Source organism: Rutilus rutilus, assembly GCF_951802725.1.
Source record: "Rutilus rutilus genome assembly, chromosome: 15".
NCBI classification, from domain to species: Eukaryota; Metazoa; Chordata; class Actinopteri; order Cypriniformes; family Leuciscidae; genus Rutilus; species Rutilus rutilus.
In genome coordinates, this window is record NC_140220.1 from 16,379,571 (window position 1) to 16,400,406 (window position 20,836).

Genomic DNA, 20,836 nt, shown 5'->3' on the forward strand with positions numbered 1-20,836 from the left:
GCCTCAAAGGTCAAGTGAGGGTCCATTCTAACACTGAAGTTTGTGACTGAGGATGAGAGGTGGATGTCGTGGCCGGAGAAGATGATGCTGGTGATGATGGATGACCGGGTCTGGTGCGGAGTGCCAACAAGAATGGCTTCCGTTTTTGAGCTGTTGAGTTGCAGAAAGTTAGCCGCCATCCACGTCTTTATCTCCTCCAGGCAAGTGGAAAGTGTGGAAAGGGCTGCAGAGGGGGTTGGGTTTGTTTTGATGTAAAGTTGGGTGTCATTACAATGAAAGATATTCCATGCCGGCTGATGACATGACCAAGACGCATGTACAGCGTGAAGAGGGTGGGGCCAAGGACTGATCCTTGAGGGACACTACAGGTGACAGAGTGTGTGTCCGATTTAGCACCACCCAGGGATACATACTCAGTTCTGTCCGTGAGATATGATGTAAACCAGGCCAGAGTAGTATCAGAGAGTCCAATGGAGGCGGTGTAAAAGAATATGGTGGTCCACGGTGTCAAATGCTGCGGTGAGATCGAGAAGGATGAGAAGTGACGGAGAGCCAGTATCAGCCGTCATCAGCAAGTCATTGGTGACCCTGACCAAGGCATTTTCTGTACTGTGTCCAGAGTGAAAACCTGACTGGAATTTCTCATAATATGGGGTGATTGTGGAGTTGAGCAGAAACTACCTTTTCCAGCACCTTTGACAGGAAAGGGAGGTTGGAGATGGGGCGGTAGTTGGCAGGTACTTCGGGGTCAAGGCTGGGCTTTTTGAGTAGTGGCTTGATGACCGCAGTTTTCAGAGACGTAGGGACTTGGCCAGACCGGAGAGACTGATTGATGATTTTGGTGATCAAGGGACTTATTGCAGAGGAATGACTTTTTATCAGGGCTGAGGGAAATGGGTCCAGGTCACAGGTGGAGGGCTTCATCTTCCTTAGGAGGTCTTCGATGTCATGCTGAGTGATATCCGTGAAACAGCAGAGGAGCTGGGTAGTCCCAGATTGAGGGTCAGTGGATGTAACTGGGGGGGCAGAGGGGCTAGGGAGAAGAGGGGGCGGGTGCGAGGGAGCAGATACAGTGGGAGGCTGGAGGGCAGGGGGGCTGGAGAGAAGGGAACGGATCTTTTCAACTTTCGTTTTGAAGAAGAAGATGAAGGTATTGCAACGCTCCTGCGTGTTATCTGAGTGTAGGGTGATCTGAGGTTTGAGGAGATGATTTATGGTTGAGAAAAGTTGCTTGGAGTTACCAGGGCTATTGTTGATTATGTGGGAGTAGAACCGGGACCGTGTGTCACTGAGGGACTTGCTGTAGGCCCTCTGATGATCCCGGTACGCTAGATTGTGAACAGCAAGTCCTGAGTCCTTGAAACGCCGTTCAAGGACACGCCCTGTTCTCTTCTGTAGCCGCAGCTCCTTGGTGTACCAGGGGGCTGAGCGTTTGAAGGTGACGGTTCTGGACTTGACTGGGGCATGACGGTCCAGGAGGGTGCTGAGTGATAAATTGTAAAGATCCACAGATTTAGTGACTGAAAGGGGGTTGGCAGCAGAGAGATGACGGAGGTCAGTAGTCAGGGTGGCTGAGTTGATGTTTTTTAAGGTTCCTGAAACTGATTTGTCTGCTTGACTTACTGAGGGGGGACAGAGTGGGTAGCTCCATTGAGATGGCCTTATGGTCGGACACGCCCAGATCGTGCACCGAGAGATTGCTGATAGAGGTGGAGTTGGTGATCAACAAATCAAGAGTGTGGCCTCTGGAGTATGTTGGGACATTGACATGTTGAGTGAAATTGAGACTGTCGAGAAGATTAATGAATTCAGCTACCGAGTAGGAAGGGGGATCGTTTACATGGATATTAAAATCACCAAGTATGATGATATTCCCTGGGGTTGTGTAGAGTGTGGTGAGGAGATCATGTATCTCAGGAATGAAAGCTAGGTTTGGTTTGGGGGGCCGGTAAATCAGGAGCATTGTAGTGGAAAGTGGCAGTTTGCATTTGAATGCAAGGCACACCATACACTGTAACTGTCGTTACACTGTAATTATACATTTGAGTACTGAATCATATTAAGTAATTATGTACTTACTATAGGGTTAGGCTTTGGTTTGGTTTAGTGTTAATTGCATGTTATTATAGTATAATTAATAGGTATTACTATAGTAACTGTAACAATGACACTGTAAAATAAAAGTGTTACCAAAAATGATGAATGTTACAACATAGCTACAATTACTTCTGCCTGTGTATTGAAGGTCTGTACTTTACTTTACAAAGAGAACCAAAAAGTCTAAGACAATTTTAACATGTTAAATGTACGCATGACAATAATCAACTTTTGTTTTCTTCTCAGAGGTATTCATGGTTTTTGTCTGTAATACATGTTAAACTTACATTTATCGTGTTTGTCAGTTCCCCCAAACACTACAGACTGTCCATGCATCTTTTTGGCCTCCTGACAAGTGCTGCCACACTGATGGAAATGGATGACATCATTACAAGCATGGCAGTCCTGTTCTCAAGTCCTCAGAGTGGTGTGGAAAAACACTTCCAAAACCTTCAGAACAGGTTGCAAACAATTGGCTTTTATGAAAGCATGTAGAAAATGCAGAAAATTACTTTGAGGTTTGTCTGATTTGTGCAGTGTACAGCTGTATGTTTCTGGTTCACTTCAATGTAGTTATAACATACTTTTATCATGGTGTATGATGTTAGCGTGACGCTGCAATTATGTTAGGGCACTGTTGCTAATTTGAGAGACACAGCATGAAGTGTCATGTAGCATTGGCTTTATGTGATGACATATGGGCCTCAAAAATAATCGTCACTCATGATTTCATATAGCATCAAGTACTGATACAGTATATATTTCCCTCCTTTTATGGAACCACACTTAATAATCCAGATGTTTGTTTGCTTCCTGTAACACCCCTTGTTGTAAAATTACAACGTTACATTTAACCATCCTTAAAAACAATCTGTTATATATATATATATATTTTTACCACATTTACATAGTCATTGGGTCCTATTGTTCAGTCTCACAATGCTATTGGATCATACATTTGTTTATAAGTCCCGCCTTATGGCCATGAACTCACACAACACCTCAAGGCTTCCTTTGAACAAAATCTCTTTGTTTCAATAGACTGGATTCATCAGATTCAAGTAAGTAAAATGTCTTTTATATATTTTTTTGTTGTTATTGTAATGTCTAGAGCATGTACATATGTAGTTATTGTGTAATAAATTCATCAAATTTAATTTAGAGCTTATTATACTTGTTGCAATTATACAACACTGGGTGAGTGTGGTAGTCAAAATAGCAGGCTTGTTGCAGTGGGCTCAAACAGGTTGTATTCCCTCCACTACACCACTGCCTAAAAGAGCATTTTCTTATACATGGACAGTATACCTGTACATTCTACTTTTTTGTTGTGTTCTGGTCACATTTGACTGATTTAAAAGTTGTATCTCTGAAAATGTAGTTCATTTGATCAGACTGACCTAAAATTCCAGAGGATATCAACAGACAATTTAGTTCTGGGAAAGGTGAAAATGTTCATGAATGTGGGGTGTGGATGTAAGTGGGGGTATGCATGTTTTCCTTTTAGTATGATAATTAGAGAGCATAACAAGCAGTATTGTTATGTCAAGGCAGTATTGTTTGACTAAATGGCTGGTGATTGGGATGCATGTTCCATTTAGCATGATAAGTAGACTGCATAGGCTATGCCATTTACATTTAGGGCATTTAGCAGACAGTTTGACTAAATGGCTGGTGATTGGGATGCCATTTACATTTAGGGCATTTAGCAGACAGTTTGACTAAATGGCTGGTGATTGGGATGAATGTTCCATTTAGCATGATAAGTAGACAGCATAGGCTATGCCATTTACATTTAGGTCATTTAGCAGACAGCAACAGGTTAGAAAGAAACTTACAATAAACAGACAGTATTGTCTGCCTGGAAAACATTTCTACCCTGAGCACTTGGTCCACAAACCTATTACTTCAGGTTATGTACTACAATATAAAAAGCATATTTATACATGTTAATTAATTGTTGTTTTATTTTCAGAATGCCACCAGCAAGGAGTGAGCCGCGATACAGTGTGCAGGATGTGATTGAATCCATCCAAAATGGTGACAGTAAATTTGAGATGGACCTCAATGACACGGATGAGAATGACGAAGACTCAGATGAAGATGTCTGTCAACAAGTGGACAAAGAAAACCAACCACCCATGGACATTCCAGCTGATAATTACATGGACATTGAGCCAAAAACAAACAAACACACCATGCCCCGTGACAGGTATCGCTGGCTGAAAAAAGATTTCATCAGTCCCAACACTGATTTTTCTGGTATGGATATGTCACAGGTCAGGGTGGAGCGCCAGTGGGCCGCCCACCCCTCCGCTTGCGTACCGCCCCTGAGGAGCTGACCGAGGACACGAAGGAGACAGACACAGTATTAAAAATAAATGTTCTTTATTAAATAAATAAAATAGTTTCTCTTCAGCATGAGTAGGCTCTTCCAGCATTAACAGGCTCTTCCAGCATTTGCAGGCTCTTCCAGCATTAGCAGGCTCTTCCAGCATTAGCAGGCTCTTCACTAGCATTAGCAGGCCCTTCCAGCATTAGCCGGCTCTTCACTAGCCTCAGGCAGAGAGTGGAAGATACGTGTTTACAGCATTAACGGGCTCGTCCAGCATTAGCAGGCTCTTCCAGCATTATCAGGCTCTTCCAGCATTAGCAGGCTCTTCACTAGCATTGGCAGGCTCTTCCAGCGTTAGCAGGCTCTTCACTAGCCTCAGGCAGAGAGAGGAGTGAATACAGGTAACTCACAGCATTAGCAGGCTCTTCCAGCATTAGCAGGCTCTTCCAGCATTAGCAGGCTCTTCCAGCATTAGCAGGCTCTTCCAGCATTAGCAGGCTCTTCCAGCATTAGCAGGCCCTTCCAGCATTAGCAGGCTCTTCACTAGCATTAGCAGGCCCTTCCAGCATTAGCCGGCTCTTCAAGCGTTAGCAGGTTCTTCACTGGACTCAGGCAGGGAGAGGAATGGATACGTGTAACTCACAGCGTTAGCAGGTTCTTCACTGGACTCAGGCAGAGAGAGGAATGGATACGTGTAACTCACAGCATTAGCAGGTTCTTCACTGGACTCAGGCAGGGAGAGGAGTGGATACGTGTAACTCACAGCATTAGCAGGTTCTTCACTGGACTCAGGCAGAGAGAGGAATGGATACGTGTAACTCACAGCGTTAGCAGGTTCTTCACTGGACTCAGGCAGAGAGAGGAATGGACACGTGTAACTCACAGCGTTAGCAAGTTCTTCACTGGACTCAGGCAGAGAGAGGAATGGACAGCTGTGACTGCGAGTGAACAGCAGAAATAATTCCCACACTCGCATATCCACCACACACTGTAAGGTTTCACTCGTGCTCATTTCCACAATAAAACTGCAATTCAACAGACTCACGGTGCAACCAAGGCTTACACCCGCAATCCAGCCGAAGTTTTCTCTGTCTCTCTCTTTCTCTCTCTCCCGCGGCCTCCCTCCGCATCCGCGGCCACGGCCGCTCACGTGCTGCATGCCTCACATCTCGAACTGTGCTCGAGCCTCGTGCTCCCCGCCCCTTTTCCTCACACCAAAATGCCTTTTTATATCCATTGTTAAGACACGCATCCCAATTGCTGATCGTCTCCCTCATCTCTCACAGCTGACACTCGTTTCTTCCTTCATTACCCCGCGATCGACAATCACGTCAAAACCGGAACCGGCCCGGTGTCCCACCGGAAATGCTCCGACGGGGAAACGCCCCCCTCCAAAAAAAGTTCCGCCTGCCTTTTTGTCACCCCGTGACAGATATCACAGGAGATGACATTTCCCTCCACACACCACGGGAATACTTCCAGAAGTTTGTGTCCGAAGACATGATTGAGGCTCTGACACAAAACACAAATGAGTACAGCTTTCAGACACATGGAACATCTTTAAACACCACTGTAAAGGAAATTGAAAAAATGTTTGGCATGTACCTGAAGATGGGCCTAGTACAAATGGCTGGAACCCGTATGTATTGGGAGACAGAGACACGGTACTCCCCTGTTGCTGATGTGATGCCACGCAACAGATTCCAATCCCTGTTGACATCATTACACTTTGTAAACAACCTGACAGTATCTGAGACGGAAAAGAAAGACAAACTATGGAAACTCAGACCATGGCTTGACTCATTCAGAGAGAAATGCCTGCAGGTGGTACCAGAAGAGCACAACTCTGTGGATGAGATGATGATTCCTTTCAAGGGGAGGTTCAGCAGCATCAAGCAATATATGCGAGGCAAGCCAAACCCATGGGGATTCAAAGTGTGGGTGAGAACTGGAATCTCTGGCATGATGTGTGACTTCGATGTCTACCAAGGCAGTGTCAATGGAATACGAGCCAAATCTGAACTTGGATTGTCAGGTGATGTTGTGATGAAACTTGCTTCCACACTTCCAGAAAGTCAGAACTACAAAATCTATGCAGACAACTACTTCACCTGTGTTCCATTATTAGTAAAGCTCCTTGAACGGGGAATTCATTATGTGGGAACAGCCAGGCAGGTGCGCTTACCCAACTGTAACCTTGAAGATGAGAAGAGTTTGAAGAAAAAGGGGAGAGGAAGCTATGATGTCAGAGTGGAGGGGAATCACAACATCTGTGCTGTCAAATGGTATGACAACAGAGCTGTCACACTTGTGTCATCGTTTGCTGGACCTGAACCTGTGCAGAAGATTCAACGCTGGGACAAAGTCAACAGAGCCTACATTGAAGTTGAGAGGCCTTACATTGTTGGTGCCTACAACAAGTACATGGGAGGTGTGGATTTGTTGGACTCATTTACAGCCAAATATAAGTTCCCCATCAAATCCCGTCGCTGGTACATGTACATCTTTTGGCACACCATCATCCTCGCTGTGGTCAATGCCTGGCTCCTCTACAAGCGGGACTGCAAAGCTCTCAAGATGTCTAACAAAGAGACAATGAACAGGAGACAGTTTCAGGCACAGCTAGCATCCTCTCTCATCCTGGTCAACACAACACATCAAACTCCAAAGAGAGGACGACCATCTCCAGGCAAAGGGAGCCCAGAAACACAGACAGTGACATCAAGTAGCCCTCTGAATACTCAGAAGAGACCGTCCAAGAGATGTGCACTCCTTCCATTGGATGTACGCAAGGACCTAGTTGCACATTTCCCAAAGAAGACAGGGAGAGGACGCTGCAGACACTGCAATAAAGGATACACCAACACACAATGCAGCAAGTGTGATGTTCGCCTTTGCTTTTCAGAGGACAAGAACTGTTTTTGGGACTTTCACAACCAATGAAAGTCAGTCATGAAAAGAAAAAAGGGAATGAAGAAGTTGCTAGAAAAAGCTAGAGATTTATCTGTTTAATATTTTATTTTTAATAAATGACTTCATAAAAAATATGACTAATGTGTGATTATTATTCATGTTATGTATGTATACATTATTTATGGGGCCAAGTAAGCAATCAAACCTGCAAATGAACCTTTAGTTGTTCTGAATTGTTGTTCAGACAATCATGCTCCCAACTAAGCCCAATGTTGCAATATTACAACGTTTCTCTAAAAACATACATAAACATTTTTTTTGGTAAAACTTTTTAATTTCTGCATCAAAGGCCTCCTACAACAACATCTGAAAGGTACAAATTTTTTTTTTTAGGTTTTTCTATGTTTGGGTTGTTGAAAACCTTTTTCTTCGTCGAAGCAAGAGACCAGGAGACGTTGGGGATCACGTTCAAACAAAGTTATTCTTTATTGAGGACTTTGCGTTGACGCGGCTGCAGTTCTTCCCAAATCAGTCTAAAGTATATACAGTTTGCATTGTAGTTATATACATTCCAAGGGGGAGGGATTACATAGAGGAGGAGACCATGAACAAAGCATGCAAATGAAGTAGGAACACACCCCACTATTCACATGCTGATACTGGCCAGGAACTCCAATTCCAATAGCCATCCCAGACCCATTAAAGACAAAAGGTGAAAGTCAATCAACCTAACGATTCAACGTCTGGGCTTCGAAAGGTGAGAATCAAGTGATCTGACTTATTTAAAACACAATAGAGAAAACAGGTCTGGCAGGAAAGGAGACTCTTGCTGGAGACTCAATAAATCAGTATATAAACTTTATCAGTTTATATACTATTGCAGTGGAAAAACTAAATTAAACTTTTAATAAAAATGTAATCCAACACTTCCCCCTTTGAGAGTTCTAATAACTCTCACAAAAATACAAATTTATACACTTAAAAGTTAATTCTTGTAACTTGTGTAAATTACAGGCACGTGTAACTTATTCTGTGTTGTGTCCTTGATTTACATGAGTGTCATAGTTCTTCTCAAAACCATAACTGTTGACACCTGCGACGCAGGGTGTAAAATGTCATATAAACTACATGATTACACAGAAAACCATGTAGCATAACAGTGGAATTCTTGAAAATCCATGGCGCCTGAATAGCTGTGAAGTCTGTTTCCTGTACCGTCCATTTCCCACGTAGAGTCGCTCTGATGACTCGTCCCTCATGAGGCTTGTTCATGGAAATCTGAGGTGATGCTTTACACCAGGTTTCTGCTTGCGAAGACATCAACACATACGAGTAACACAAGAAAACAAAGAAACAGCAGAACAGCAATATTCATGCATAGACTTCATCCTTCCATAAGTCATTTGATCGTATAGTGGTTTTAAGTCTAACTTTTATCAAAGTACACTTAAAAGTTCATTCTTGTAACTTGAAAAAGTTACAGGCACAAGCATGATCTGTGTTGTTCATCTGTAATTGCATGCTGACACAGAAACATAACATGAAACTAGGGTCCGTGAATTTTCTCTGCGTTGTGTATTTTTCATTTTCTTTGGTGATAGTTCGTTCAGCAGTAGGTCTGGTTGTCTTCTTGAGGTTGTGGCTTCATACGCAGATGAGACGGTCGTTGCATATGGATCTTGAAAAAGCCATCAAGTTTTATCTGTAAGACAGAAAACAGAAAAACAGAGAGCAGTATTTCTTCAAAACACTACGGTTGTAGCAGTTTAAACATTATGGTTCTATCGTTTTCAGAGTCTACTGTTGTCGTTTCATTCTTTCCCTATTTCTTAATTTATTTGACACCTATGGACCAGTGAGGTAAGGATGGACTAAATCGGGAAAGGCCTATGAGGTAGTGTCTTCACCCTGGGTTCACCCCCGAAGCCTGTTGCGTCAGTTCCTCCCAGGGCACCCCACTTGTCCGTGTCCTACCTGTCCCTGTGTTGTGTACACACTGTACAGTGTGTGAGAAAATTGGCACATTTCCATTCTCCAGTGAAACATCAGTCTTAATAAACATCATTAACAGAGGATGGTGTCTGATGGTAATGTTCTGCAGTATAACATTTAAGGCTGTGAGTATACTGAATGTCCCCCAAACAAAGGCTGTGACAGTCACTTTCCTTTTGTTCTATTAAACAAAAATAAGTCTTTCATCTTTGTTGTGAGTTACTGGGGAAATTAAGCACTCACAGCCTAAATGGTTAACACTGTATCAAGTTGCCCCACGAGTTTAACGAGGAGGGGAGGGGCTGCTTCAGAATATCAAGCAGGCTAAGCAGAAGCTGAGTAACCTTATTTACATGTCTTAAGTTATTTTTGTTTTTTCTACATTCTTTTCCAAAATGTCCATGCTTGCCACAGTAAGAACAGCTGGCATCTCTAGGACTTTTGCGTTTCTTTGGCTTCTCTGAGTTGACCATAACAGAAACTGCAGCAATTCTTACTCTCTCTTTGACATCAGAATCTCTTTCCCAAATAGCTAAACTGTCCAAGTTGTCTTGCAGAGTTCTCGTACACCATGTGATGTTTAAGTAAGGCAACGCCTTTCTGTGTTCTGGCAAAAGACAATGAAACCATGTGCGAACCAAAGGACCATTATGACCTAACACCTTTTCTGGAGTGTCGGCAATTCCGCTGTAAACGGCAGCGATCTGACAGAATCGTTCTGTGTACTCACAAACAGTCTCACCCTTCTTCTGTACACAATTGGTTATTTTTGACCAGTCCACGTTCGGTCCAACAATGTTCTTTAAAATTGTCAGAACTTCCTCTCTCAATTCATCTTTACTGGCTTGTTGCAGTTCAGAATTGTTTACAGCACTTTCAAAATCATTGAATTCTGACTCAGTCAAGATCTGTGATATTAGCTGAGTGACTTCAGCTAGAGTCATATCATAGAGCCGCATCTTTTTGGACAACTCTCTCCTAAACTCAGAAAAATTTCTTTGCACTGATGGCAAACTTTCAGCAATTCTCTCAATATCTTTAGGAACTAAAGATGTTTTGACTGCTTGTGGCTGCAATATGGGGTTTGCAAATGGAACTGTATCAATACCTTTTCCCTGAGGCTTTTGTCTAGCTACGCACACTTCAACTGCATTTACATCTGCATTTACATCTGCATTGACCTTGTCCTCTATACTATCAAAAGACTGTAAATCAGGATAGCTTTCATCTGACTGTTGGTCTTCTAAATCACATTTGGTTGAGGCTTTGTTATGGCCCACGTTTGTCTTGAGACAGGACATGTGAGTCTGCAATTGTTTGATCTGATCTTTCAACTTATCAATACAACAAGCTTGTTCTTTTGCAATGGATAAGCTAAATTCTCTGTGACAGAAGATAATGCCTTTGACATTTTTCTTGCGAATACTTTCTCCTAGTACCTTCTTACAATCTTCAATTGACCACACTTTTTCTGGATCAATGCCAAATTTCTTTGTTAAATTCAATCTGACTGGCTCAGTCACGATGGAGTCCATGTGCTCTCTTAACAAAGACTTAAACTCATTGTCTGTCCATAACGGGCTAGCTAATCCACCTTTCTCTGTTGTAGGTATCAGCCTAGCATTCCTTCTAACCATTTTGTGACTTCCTTTGTTACTTAACAATCACAAAACACTAAAACTTCTCTACTGTCTTACAAAACAGAGGGTACAATCTTATTACCACATGACGCTAACTCTTCTCTAGCTTACAGAGGATAGGTCTTCTCTTAGCAAGAGGATACACACAATATTAACATGTAACTGTTAAACTTCCCTGCCAACAACAGAGGGTAAATTTCATCTCTAAAAGCAAACTTTAGAGGCTTATCTTTAGTTAACCAAACTCTACAGCTGTTTGTTAACTACTTCTCTGAACGGCGCAGAGGAAAACATTTGTACTGGTCTGCATTGGTTCTTTGAATGGAGTGAAAACTCACCGAGTCTTTGGTTGTACAGAAAACATTCGTCTGGAACTCAGTCAGCTTTGTTGAGATCTTTGAGCTTGAAGTTTTCAATCTGGAGGAAGCTTGAAGTTTTAAGATTCAGTTCTTTGAGTTTCCTTCTTCTCCATCCGGGTCACGGCACCAAATTGTTGAAAACCTTTTTCTTCGTCGAAGCAAGAGACCAGGAGACGTTGGGGATCACGTTCAAACAAAGTTATTCTTTATTGAGGACTTTGCGTTGACGCGGCTGCAGTTCTTCCCAAATCAGTCTAAAGTATATACAGTTTGCATTGTAGTTATATACATTCCAAGGGGGAGGGATTACATAGAGGAGGAGACCATGAACAAAGCATGCAAATGAAGTAGGAACACACCCCACTATTCACATGCTGATACTGGCCAGGAACTCCAATTCCAATAGCCATCCCAGACCCATTAAAGACAAAAGGTGAAAGTCAATCAACCTAACGATTCAACGTCTGGGCTTCGAAAGGTGAGAATCAAGTGATCTGACTTATTTAAAACACAATAGAGAAAACAGGTCTGGCAGGAAAGGAGACTCTTGCTGGAGACTCAATAAATCAGTATATAAACTTTATCAGTTTATATACTATTGCAGTGGAAAAACTAAATTAAACTTTTAATAAAAATGTAATCCAACAGGGTCTTACAGGGTTAAATACAGACTGAAAGTATCTGTTCATTTGCAGATCACCATGGGACCCACAACATTTCAAAGTCATTTTGAGGAAACAGTGGCAAACGCACCTGTAGATGAAAAGGGGGAGCCAAATGAGTATCATTCACCTACATTCATGCCTAACCTTGTCAAATATTTCCTACCTCAGGCAGTTTTGTGGTCTGGTCTGATGCTGGGTAAGTGACAACTTATTTTTGAGGATTGCTTGGGGTGAGGTTGTGGGATTTGAACACAGCCATAATGTTAAACTAAAAAAATATATAATCTTAAATCGACATATAATTACCTCATTGTAGTGAAAGAAAATATTATATGGCAGATTTGATCCATTAATTTGTGTTCACTGCGGTAAATAATATGTTGTGGGTATTCATCATAATACATTTTAAGGTCTAAATTAGTTACTTTAATATAGGTGATCTTGGCCGCCATGGAAAAGGACCAGCCTACAAACATTTGTCCAAGATTTTTATGCGTTGCAGTCAGTCAGGCAAACAGGTACATGTTTGATAATGTCTTACACAGTGAATACATAACTTGTCCAAAATTACATGCATAATATGTGTACTCTTTAACTCTCAGTAATTATTTTATCCAATAATGTAGAACTGCACTGAGGACAAGAAGACACAGCCTTTAAGTCTTTAAGTCAGTTACATTAAGTCTCATTAATGGAAAAAAAAATCCAATGGGATCTGAAAAAAATTTGATCTCAGAGACGCCGTCTCACAAGGCTTGATGACTTTGTGCAGATTTATCAACAGACTCATAATGCCCTCTTAATGGAGTTCTCTGACTCTACACGCAAGAGAAAAGTAAGTTTATTGAGGTATACTTACCTGCACTTATTTCTTAAGTAATCCTTCCAATGAATCTGCTTTATTTAAAACATACAGGATAAATGTTGAACGCTGGAGAGAAAGGAAGCCTTCCAAGAAAGGCATCTACGTGTCGCCAATAAAGAAGGGTTTCCCATTCAAGACAACCAAAGTGGTATTGCAGTATCATATTTGGAGGGACCGAAGACAGTGACAGACACCAGCTCGACTGGACCCAAGTCAGATAAGGTATGACTTCAATGTCATACTGAAAGTCATGGTGTAAAGAGTTTTTCCAGTGTATCCAGAGAGCTATATCTTCCTGTATGTGATGTGAATGGTTTAGGCTGGAATAGACTTCTTTTGATGTTACATCAACCATACACTCACCTAAAGGATTATTAGGAACACCATACTAATACTGTGTTTGACCCCCTTTCGCCTTCAGAACTGCCTTAATTCTACGTGGCATTGATTCAACAAGGTGCTGAAAGCATTCTTTAGAAATTTTGGCCCATATTGATAGGATAGCATCTTGCAGTTGATGGAGATTTGTGGGATGCACATCCAGGGCACGAAGCTCCCGTTCCACCACATCCCAAAGATGCTCTATTGGGTTGAGATCTGGTGACTGTGGGGGCCATTTTAGTACAGTGAACTCATTGTCATGTTCAAGAAACCAATTTGAAATGATTCGAGCTTTGTGACATGGTGCATTATCCTGCTGGAAGTAGCCATCAGAGGATGGGTACATGGTGGTCATAAAGGGATGGACATGGTCAGAAACAATGCTCAGGTAGGCCGTGGCATTTAAACGATGCCCAATTGGCACTAAGGGGCCTAAAGTGTGCCAAGAAAACATCCCCCACACCATTACACCACCACCACCTAACGGCACAGTGGTAACAAGGCATGATGGATCCATATTCTCATTCTGTTTACGCCAAATTCTGACTCTACCATCTGAATGTCTCAACAGAAATCGAGACTCATCAGACCAGGCAACATTTTTCCAGTCTTCAACTGTCCAATTTTGGTGAGCTCGTGCAAATTGTAGCCTCTTTTTCCTATTTGGTTGGTGGTTGAGGAGAGATCCCCTGACATGATTGTAAAGCGCTTTGGGTGTACAGTAGTACATATGAAAGCGCTATATAAATGCCCGATTCTATTCTATTTGTAGTGGAGATGAGTGGTACCCGGTGGGGTCTTCTGCTGTTGTAGCCCATCCGAACTTTTTTTTTACACCAAAACTTTTCACCCTGGGATAAAAATCTAGTGTTGTCTTTGACAAACACATAAATACAGTGGTCAAATCAGGCTTTTTTCAGCTTCAACTACTAGCAAAAGTAAAACCTATTCTGTCATTCTGTTTTTTTTTTAAAGTAATTCATGCTTTTACTGTATTACATCTAGAATGGATTACTGTAACTTGCTTTATTTTGGGATTAGCCAGTTAACTTTATCCCGCTTGCAGATCAAAATGCAGCTGCAAGACTCTTAACCTGTACTAAAAAATGGGACCATTACACCGGTTTTACGTTCTCTGCACTTGTTGCCTGTGCGTTATAAAGAGAATTTTAAAATTCTTCTTTTAGTGTTTAAGTCTTTTAACGGTTTGGCTCCTCCTTACCTCTCGGATTTATTGACTGAACACCGTCCAGTTTTGTCTCTTTCGGTCATCCAACCAGAGATTGTTATGCATTCTGAAGTGGAACCTGAGATGCAGGGGTGACCGAGCCTTTTCAGTAGCTGCACCCAGACCCTGGAATGCTCTGCTCTTCTGTATTAGATTAAATCCCATTTTTAAAATTTGGCCTTTACAGTTTTTCTCAATCGATTTGGCACATTTCTCCAAACTCAGGTAAATGCTCTCAAAACATTTAACACAGTGATCTGTGCACTTTGTAATTGTCCTAAACAGATAGTAAATTCTCCTTCATTTCATACAAATTACAAATCAAAAGCATAATTTTCTCAATACACTGTGCACAAAATTCCCTAATGTTATCACAGCAGGTCATACAGCCAACCAAATCCTGAATATATCAGGAAAAACATTTGCATCTTTTTCATTGGTCTTCACAAAGATCACAAGCATTTTTGTACCATTTTCAAAACACAACAAACAAAACTCTGTGAATTGTAAAATAGTCAGTTGCACAACTTATGTCCTCAATTAACCACAAATTGATATCTGATGAGCTAGTAATCCACTCAACACAGAAAAAGCCAATTTCCTAATTGTTCACACAGCTGTCTTAATTACAACAACTACAAAAGGAGAAGAGAAAAACAACAAAGAAGACGAATGAGGACAAAAGACAATAAAAAGAAGAATGAGCAGTGGAAAAGGAAGAGGTGTAAGAGTGAGAGGTGGTGGACAGGGTAGAGGGAGAAGGGGATGGAGAAAGAGCAAGAAGAGCTGAAGATGTAGGAGAAGGAGCAAGAATGGCTGAAGATGTAGTAAGTAAGTAAGTAAGTAAAATTTATTTATATAGCACATTTATCACAGCAAAGCTGACCAAAGTGCTGAACAAAGTCAAAGAATAACATAAAATAAACAAAACATACGATACAATAAAACAAATGGAAACATAGATAAAATCACAAATTTAAAATGCCTGGGAATAAAAATATGTTTTCAACTTCATTTTAAAGGTTGTGATAGATGTTACAAGGCGAATGTCCAGTGGAAGTTGGTTCCAGAGACGGAGCAAGAGAAAGAGAAAGAAGAGCTGAGGATGTAGGAGAAAGAGAAAGAAGAGCTGAGGATGTAGGAGAAAGAGAAAGAAGAGCTGAGGATGTAGGAAGAGGAGAAGATAGAGTAGAGGGAGAAGAGATGGATAGATTGGAGGGCAATGGTATAGTGGAAAGAGAAAGAGTAGAAAATATAAGAAGAGATGGACAGAGAGGAAGAGGAGGGCAGGGTGTAAGAGGAGGGAGGAGAGGTAGAAGGATAGGGTACACACGTGTTTCAAATGAAATCAGAGCCACACTTAGTGACCATGTCATAAATCATGGTCTCTCACTGAGAGAAGCTGGGCAGAGAGTTCAGCCCAATATAAACAGTGGCTTCAATTATCCGCACATTTCAGAGGGAAAACCGGTAAGTAACTATATCATTCTACTTCTACAATGAGAGTCCATGTAGTCTTGTTTGACATAGGTCTAGATTTCTACAGTAAATGTTCCTGCTTGTCCAAACATTTTTCAGAATTGTAGTTAGAGAACATTCAGGTGGACGAACAAGACTTCTTTCAATTGAACAAGAGCATGCCATTGTTGACATGGTGGTCCAGAACAACTCCCTCCGCCTCAAAGAAATTCAGCAAAGAATAACAAGGACAATCAACTGTTCCACAATATCCACCAATGCAGTCTTTCCACAATTGATCGTGTTCTAAGGAGAAATGCAATTCGAATGAAGCAAGTAAATGAAGTAAGTATACAAAGTGCCCTTTGAGAGGAACTCCGTTAGAGTGAAGGAGTTGCGATTCCAGTTTGTTCAAGTATGTGCAACCCAATTACTGCACTTTTTGTCAACACAAAGATATATTCTTCCTGAATTTTAAGTATGTGTCCATAAACTATTCCATGCTACTGTAAGTGAAAAGATTTAGGCATATATGTATACTGCTGCTTCAAAGTGTGAACTCAAACTTCAGCAACAGTTTCACAGTAGTATTGACTGCAATACTTCAATGCCATTACTGTAAAACACTAACTTACTGTAATTGTACCTTGTGTTCTTTTTACTCTAGGGAATCTTGGAGTTGGATAGCAGTGCAACTCATTATGAGTACCTGTATATTGATGAAGCAGGCTTCAATCTTCACAAAAAAAGGAGAAGAGGGAGAAATGTGATTGGCCATCGTGCTACAGTCAATGTCCCTGGACAACGAGGAGGCAACCTCACTCTCTGTGCCACAATTTCTACAACTGGTGTTGTGGCACACAATGCTGTCTTGGGACCATACAACACAGCAAGGCTCCTACATTTTTTAAACCCCAATGAAATCCTCTTTCCGCAGGGTGATCAGGAGCAAATGGTGCGGAATTTTGAAGTAGTTTGGGACAATGTCCAATTCCACCATTCAGCACTAGTGCGAGATTTCAGGATGGTGTTCCTTCCACCATATTCTCCTTTCCTGAATCCAATTGAGGAATTCTTCTCTTGGAGATGGAAAGTACATGATCGCAACCCTTTGTAAGAAATTATGTTCTGTTCCCAAAAAACTTCCACTCCAATATATATATGTATATCAAAATGTTCCTTCACTTAAAAGAGTTTAATTATCATATAGAGAAAATTACATTAAATCTCAGTAATAAGTAAATAATAGTATCACAGAGGGCAACCAACAACCATCTTGATTAAAGGGACTTCAAACAATCTTATCACTTTAACCTTTGACTGTTCTTATTTGAAAGAATAACATAGAACCTTCTGTGGGACACTAGGGACCATGGGGTGTCTCAATTTCATTAACATACAGACCACAGCTGTTGCAAGAAGAGCAACTTCATTTACATTAAGACCAGTGTAGCGGGTAGGACGTAGGCAGTGGGAATTGTGCCTTGATTTGAATCAGCTGGTGGTCATTTGGCTTTGCACCTTTAAATCCAGTAAGCTGGCGGTCTCTCTCTCATTAGTGTTTTGCTACAGACTTTTGGTTCCTTGGACTCTTGGTTGGTTGTACGAGTTGATGTGAGTTCATGCTTAAATGTATTTTGGCCTCCTTGTGTAAACATGGTTGGCATGGATCTGATTTTGATTCAGACTATTGCATTTTGTAGCGCGATCTGGTGTGTGCGGTTATTCAGTGCCGTGGTTACATACAGCTTCCTGTCTTCACGAGCCCTCACTGGCTATGAATTGTGTCTGCGCGTTTCAACGAAAATGTAAGTTTTCTGCTTTTACTCGTGAGCAGCGTTCAGTTTTTTTTCTTTAGGCACTGGCCGTAATGAACTCTCATTGATTTGTGTTCTGTTTATATTAGTTATGGGTTTAGAGTGTGACCACTACAAAGTTTGCTGAGTGCTGTTTGTTGTGCTGAGAATGTAAGTTCACTGGCTTTCTTTCTCCCTCCCGTGTGTACATTTTCATCACGGAACGCTTGTTTATATGTATGTAGTCATGTTGACTCGCCATGTCTGTATTATATGGCGCTTTTCCACTGCATGGTACGGTACGGTTCGGTACGGCACGGCACGCTTTGGCGCTTTTCCACTGCATGGTACGGTACGGCTCGGTTCGGTACGGCTCACTTATGGCGCATTTCCACTGCATGGTACGGTACGGTACGGCTCGCTTCGGCTCGCTTTAAATGGTACCACCTCTGTTGAGGTTCCAAGCGTACCGTACCGATACTAAAATGTGACGTGAAAACACTGCAGATCACTGATTGGTCAGACAGAATCGTCACTACCAGCGTCATTGTATTTGCGACACGAGACACTACACCCGCTAGATTTAAATAGCCAGACAACAGCCAAAGCTGGTAGCACCTGTTTTTAGAGTATTTACTTGACAAAAGAAGTAAAAAATTTAAAAAAGAAATGGCTGAATCGTGGTCAGTGGACGAGGTGCAGACGTTCCTCTCGTTGGTTGCCGAGGAGCGGATCCAGCGAGAGCTGGATGGGGCGACACGGAATGAAAAAGTGTTCCAAGAAGTAGCACAGCTCCTAGCCGCACACGGCTACCACCGGACCTACAAACAGTGTAGGGACAAATTAAAAAAACTAAAAAGTGACTACCGAGCCATAAAGGATCACAACGGCCGGAGTGGTGCAAACAGAAGAACGTGGAAGTGGTTCGACCAAATGGACGCTATCTACGGAAGTCGACCTGCGAGCAATGGGAGAGAGGGTGCCCTGGACTCGGCCACCTCTTTGTTGGACAACACAATCGAGGATGGTACGTAACGTTGTACAATTTATTAAGTTTGAAAGCTTCACTTTACTGACCATCTGTACTGTAAAGTTTTATTTTGTTTTTTTACATGTATGCCTATTCAATTCTGTTCTGGATTTGTTATTGTTGCTAGTTTGATTTGTGTTGCTGTAATTTGTGCATTAACAAACATTGTACAAACTTTTTGTTTCAGATGCACTGTCTACGATTGACTCGTTAGCACTTTCTCCGTGCAGTGATGCCTCAACGTCCCAACTGGTGATAGCAGCGTCGACACCAGCACGACCGTCGACACCAGCAACCTCCAGCAGCAGCAGCAGGACACCAGAGCGTGTGGTACCAGGTATGAAATATGACTAAAAAACACTTACTGTTACATATATATTTAGAGTAGACTAAGCTTACCTAATTCTTTTCTTATGTCGTTTTGAAAGCCTGCACTAAAATTGGATATATCATGAATTCCTGTTGCTCACCATAAATACAGTACCAGTCAAAAGTTTGGAAACATTACTATTTTTAATGTTTTTGAAAGAAGTCTCTTATGCTCATCAAGCCTGCAGTAAAAAAAAAAAAACAGTTATATAAAATATTATTACAATTTAAAATAATGGTTCTCTTTTTTAATATATTTTAAAATGTAAGTTATTTTTGTGATGCAAAGCTGAATTTTCATCAGCAAGTACTCCAGTCTTTGGTGTCTTATGATCCTTCAGAAATCATTCTAATATGATGATTTGATACTCAGTTATTATCAATGATGGAAACAGTTGTGCTGTTTAATATATTTTTTTGGAATACTTTTTTCAGGATTCATTGAGTAAAACGTTAACAGCATTTATTCATAAAAACAGCATTTATTCAAAATAAAAATATTTCTAACAATATAAATCGTTACCATCACCTTTTATCAATTTAACGCATCCTTGTTGAATTAAAGTACTAATTTCTTTAAAAAAAATAGTTATTGTTCCCAAACTTTTGAACGGTAGTGAATATTGTTACAAAAGATTTCTATTCTAAATAAATACAGTTCTTTTTAACTTTTTATTCATCAAATAATCCTGAAAAAAGTATCTCAGGTTATAAAAAAAATATTAAGCAGCACAACTGTTTCCAACATTGATCATAAATCATCATATTAGAATGATTTCTGAAGGATCATAAGACAGCAAAGACTGGAGTACTTGCTGATGAAAATTCAGCTTTGCATCACAAAAATAAATTACATTTTAAAGTATATTAAAAAAGAGAACCAATATTTTAAATTGTAATAATATTTCATAATATAACTTTTTTTTTTTTTTTAACTGCAGGCTTGATGAGCATAAGAGACTTCTTTCAAAAACATTAAAAATAGTAATGTTTCCAAACTTTTGACTGGTACTGTACATTATTGCTAGCTACTGTAACTTTGATTAGTTCACACTGTAGATCATGGGGTTGTTAATGAACAGTTCTTTCATAGATTAATTGATGATATGATAATGTTAGCTTTATTTTTACTCTCAATTTTTTTTTTGATTTTAGAAAAAACCTTTAGAAAAAAAATTAACTTTTCTTTCTTTGTGTCCAGGCAAGAGGAAACGGAGCATGCACCATCAGGAGCATCTTGCTGTTTTAAGAGAGATGCAGGTGGCTGATATTCAACAGCAGGAACTGAACCGTGCACAGAGGGAGCTCCATTTGCAGATGGCAATAGATGAGGCCCGGCAAGCAAGGGAGCACGAAGCGGCCTTTAGGAGGGAGGAAAATGCACAAACGGCTGCATTCAATCAAGCCTTTCTCAACGTCATGGGGATGCTTGTACAGGTGATGAGTGACCGAACAGAACAGTGACAGAACCGACAAGAACAGAACTCTCTGCCCGACTAAAACCTCCCTAGTCCATACTTCACGGAAATAGTTATTTTTTTAACTTGTTTTTCCTGTGAATGTTTTTATACTACCGGTACATACGTTTGTGCACAACGTTTAAAGTTTGCTTAGTGTACATTTTTTACCTTTAAATTTGTTTATATATGTCGTATTTATATTTATTTTTTTGCACTACATACATTTGCACAATTAAAGTTTGCTTGGT

The 20,836-nt window shown here is 40.9% G+C and overlaps 2 protein-coding genes and 1 long non-coding RNA gene across 3 annotated transcripts; all 3 read left to right on the top strand.

Annotated features, from left to right (window-relative positions):
• Window positions 1-5,797: 5,797 nt before the first annotated feature.
• Window positions 5,798-7,375, top strand: LOC311304748 (piggyBac transposable element-derived protein 3-like; the record flags this gene model as incomplete). Its single annotated transcript, XM_084431985.1, has 1 exon — window positions 5,798-7,375. The coding sequence occupies one exon, from the start codon at window positions 5,798-5,800 to the stop codon at window positions 7,373-7,375; it is 1,578 nt and encodes a 525-aa protein (XP_084288111.1).
• A 10,025-nt stretch (window positions 7,376-17,400) lies between these two features.
• On the top strand, window positions 17,401-17,900 carry LOC311305346. Its single transcript, XR_014630002.1, has 3 exons — window positions 17,401-17,547; window positions 17,637-17,741; window positions 17,840-17,900. It is a non-coding gene; the product is annotated as an uncharacterized lncRNA (long non-coding RNA).
• Window positions 17,901-18,053: 153 nt separating this feature from the next.
• LOC311304749 (uncharacterized protein) lies at window positions 18,054-20,592 on the top strand (the record flags this gene model as incomplete). The annotated part of the gene is made up of 3 exons (XM_084431986.1): window positions 18,054-18,756; window positions 18,947-19,096; window positions 20,330-20,592. The coding sequence occupies exons 1-3, from the start codon at window positions 18,399-18,401 to the stop codon at window positions 20,590-20,592; spliced, it is 771 nt and encodes a 256-aa protein (XP_084288112.1). The 5' UTR covers window positions 18,054-18,398.
• Between the last annotated feature and the right edge of the window lie 244 nt (window positions 20,593-20,836).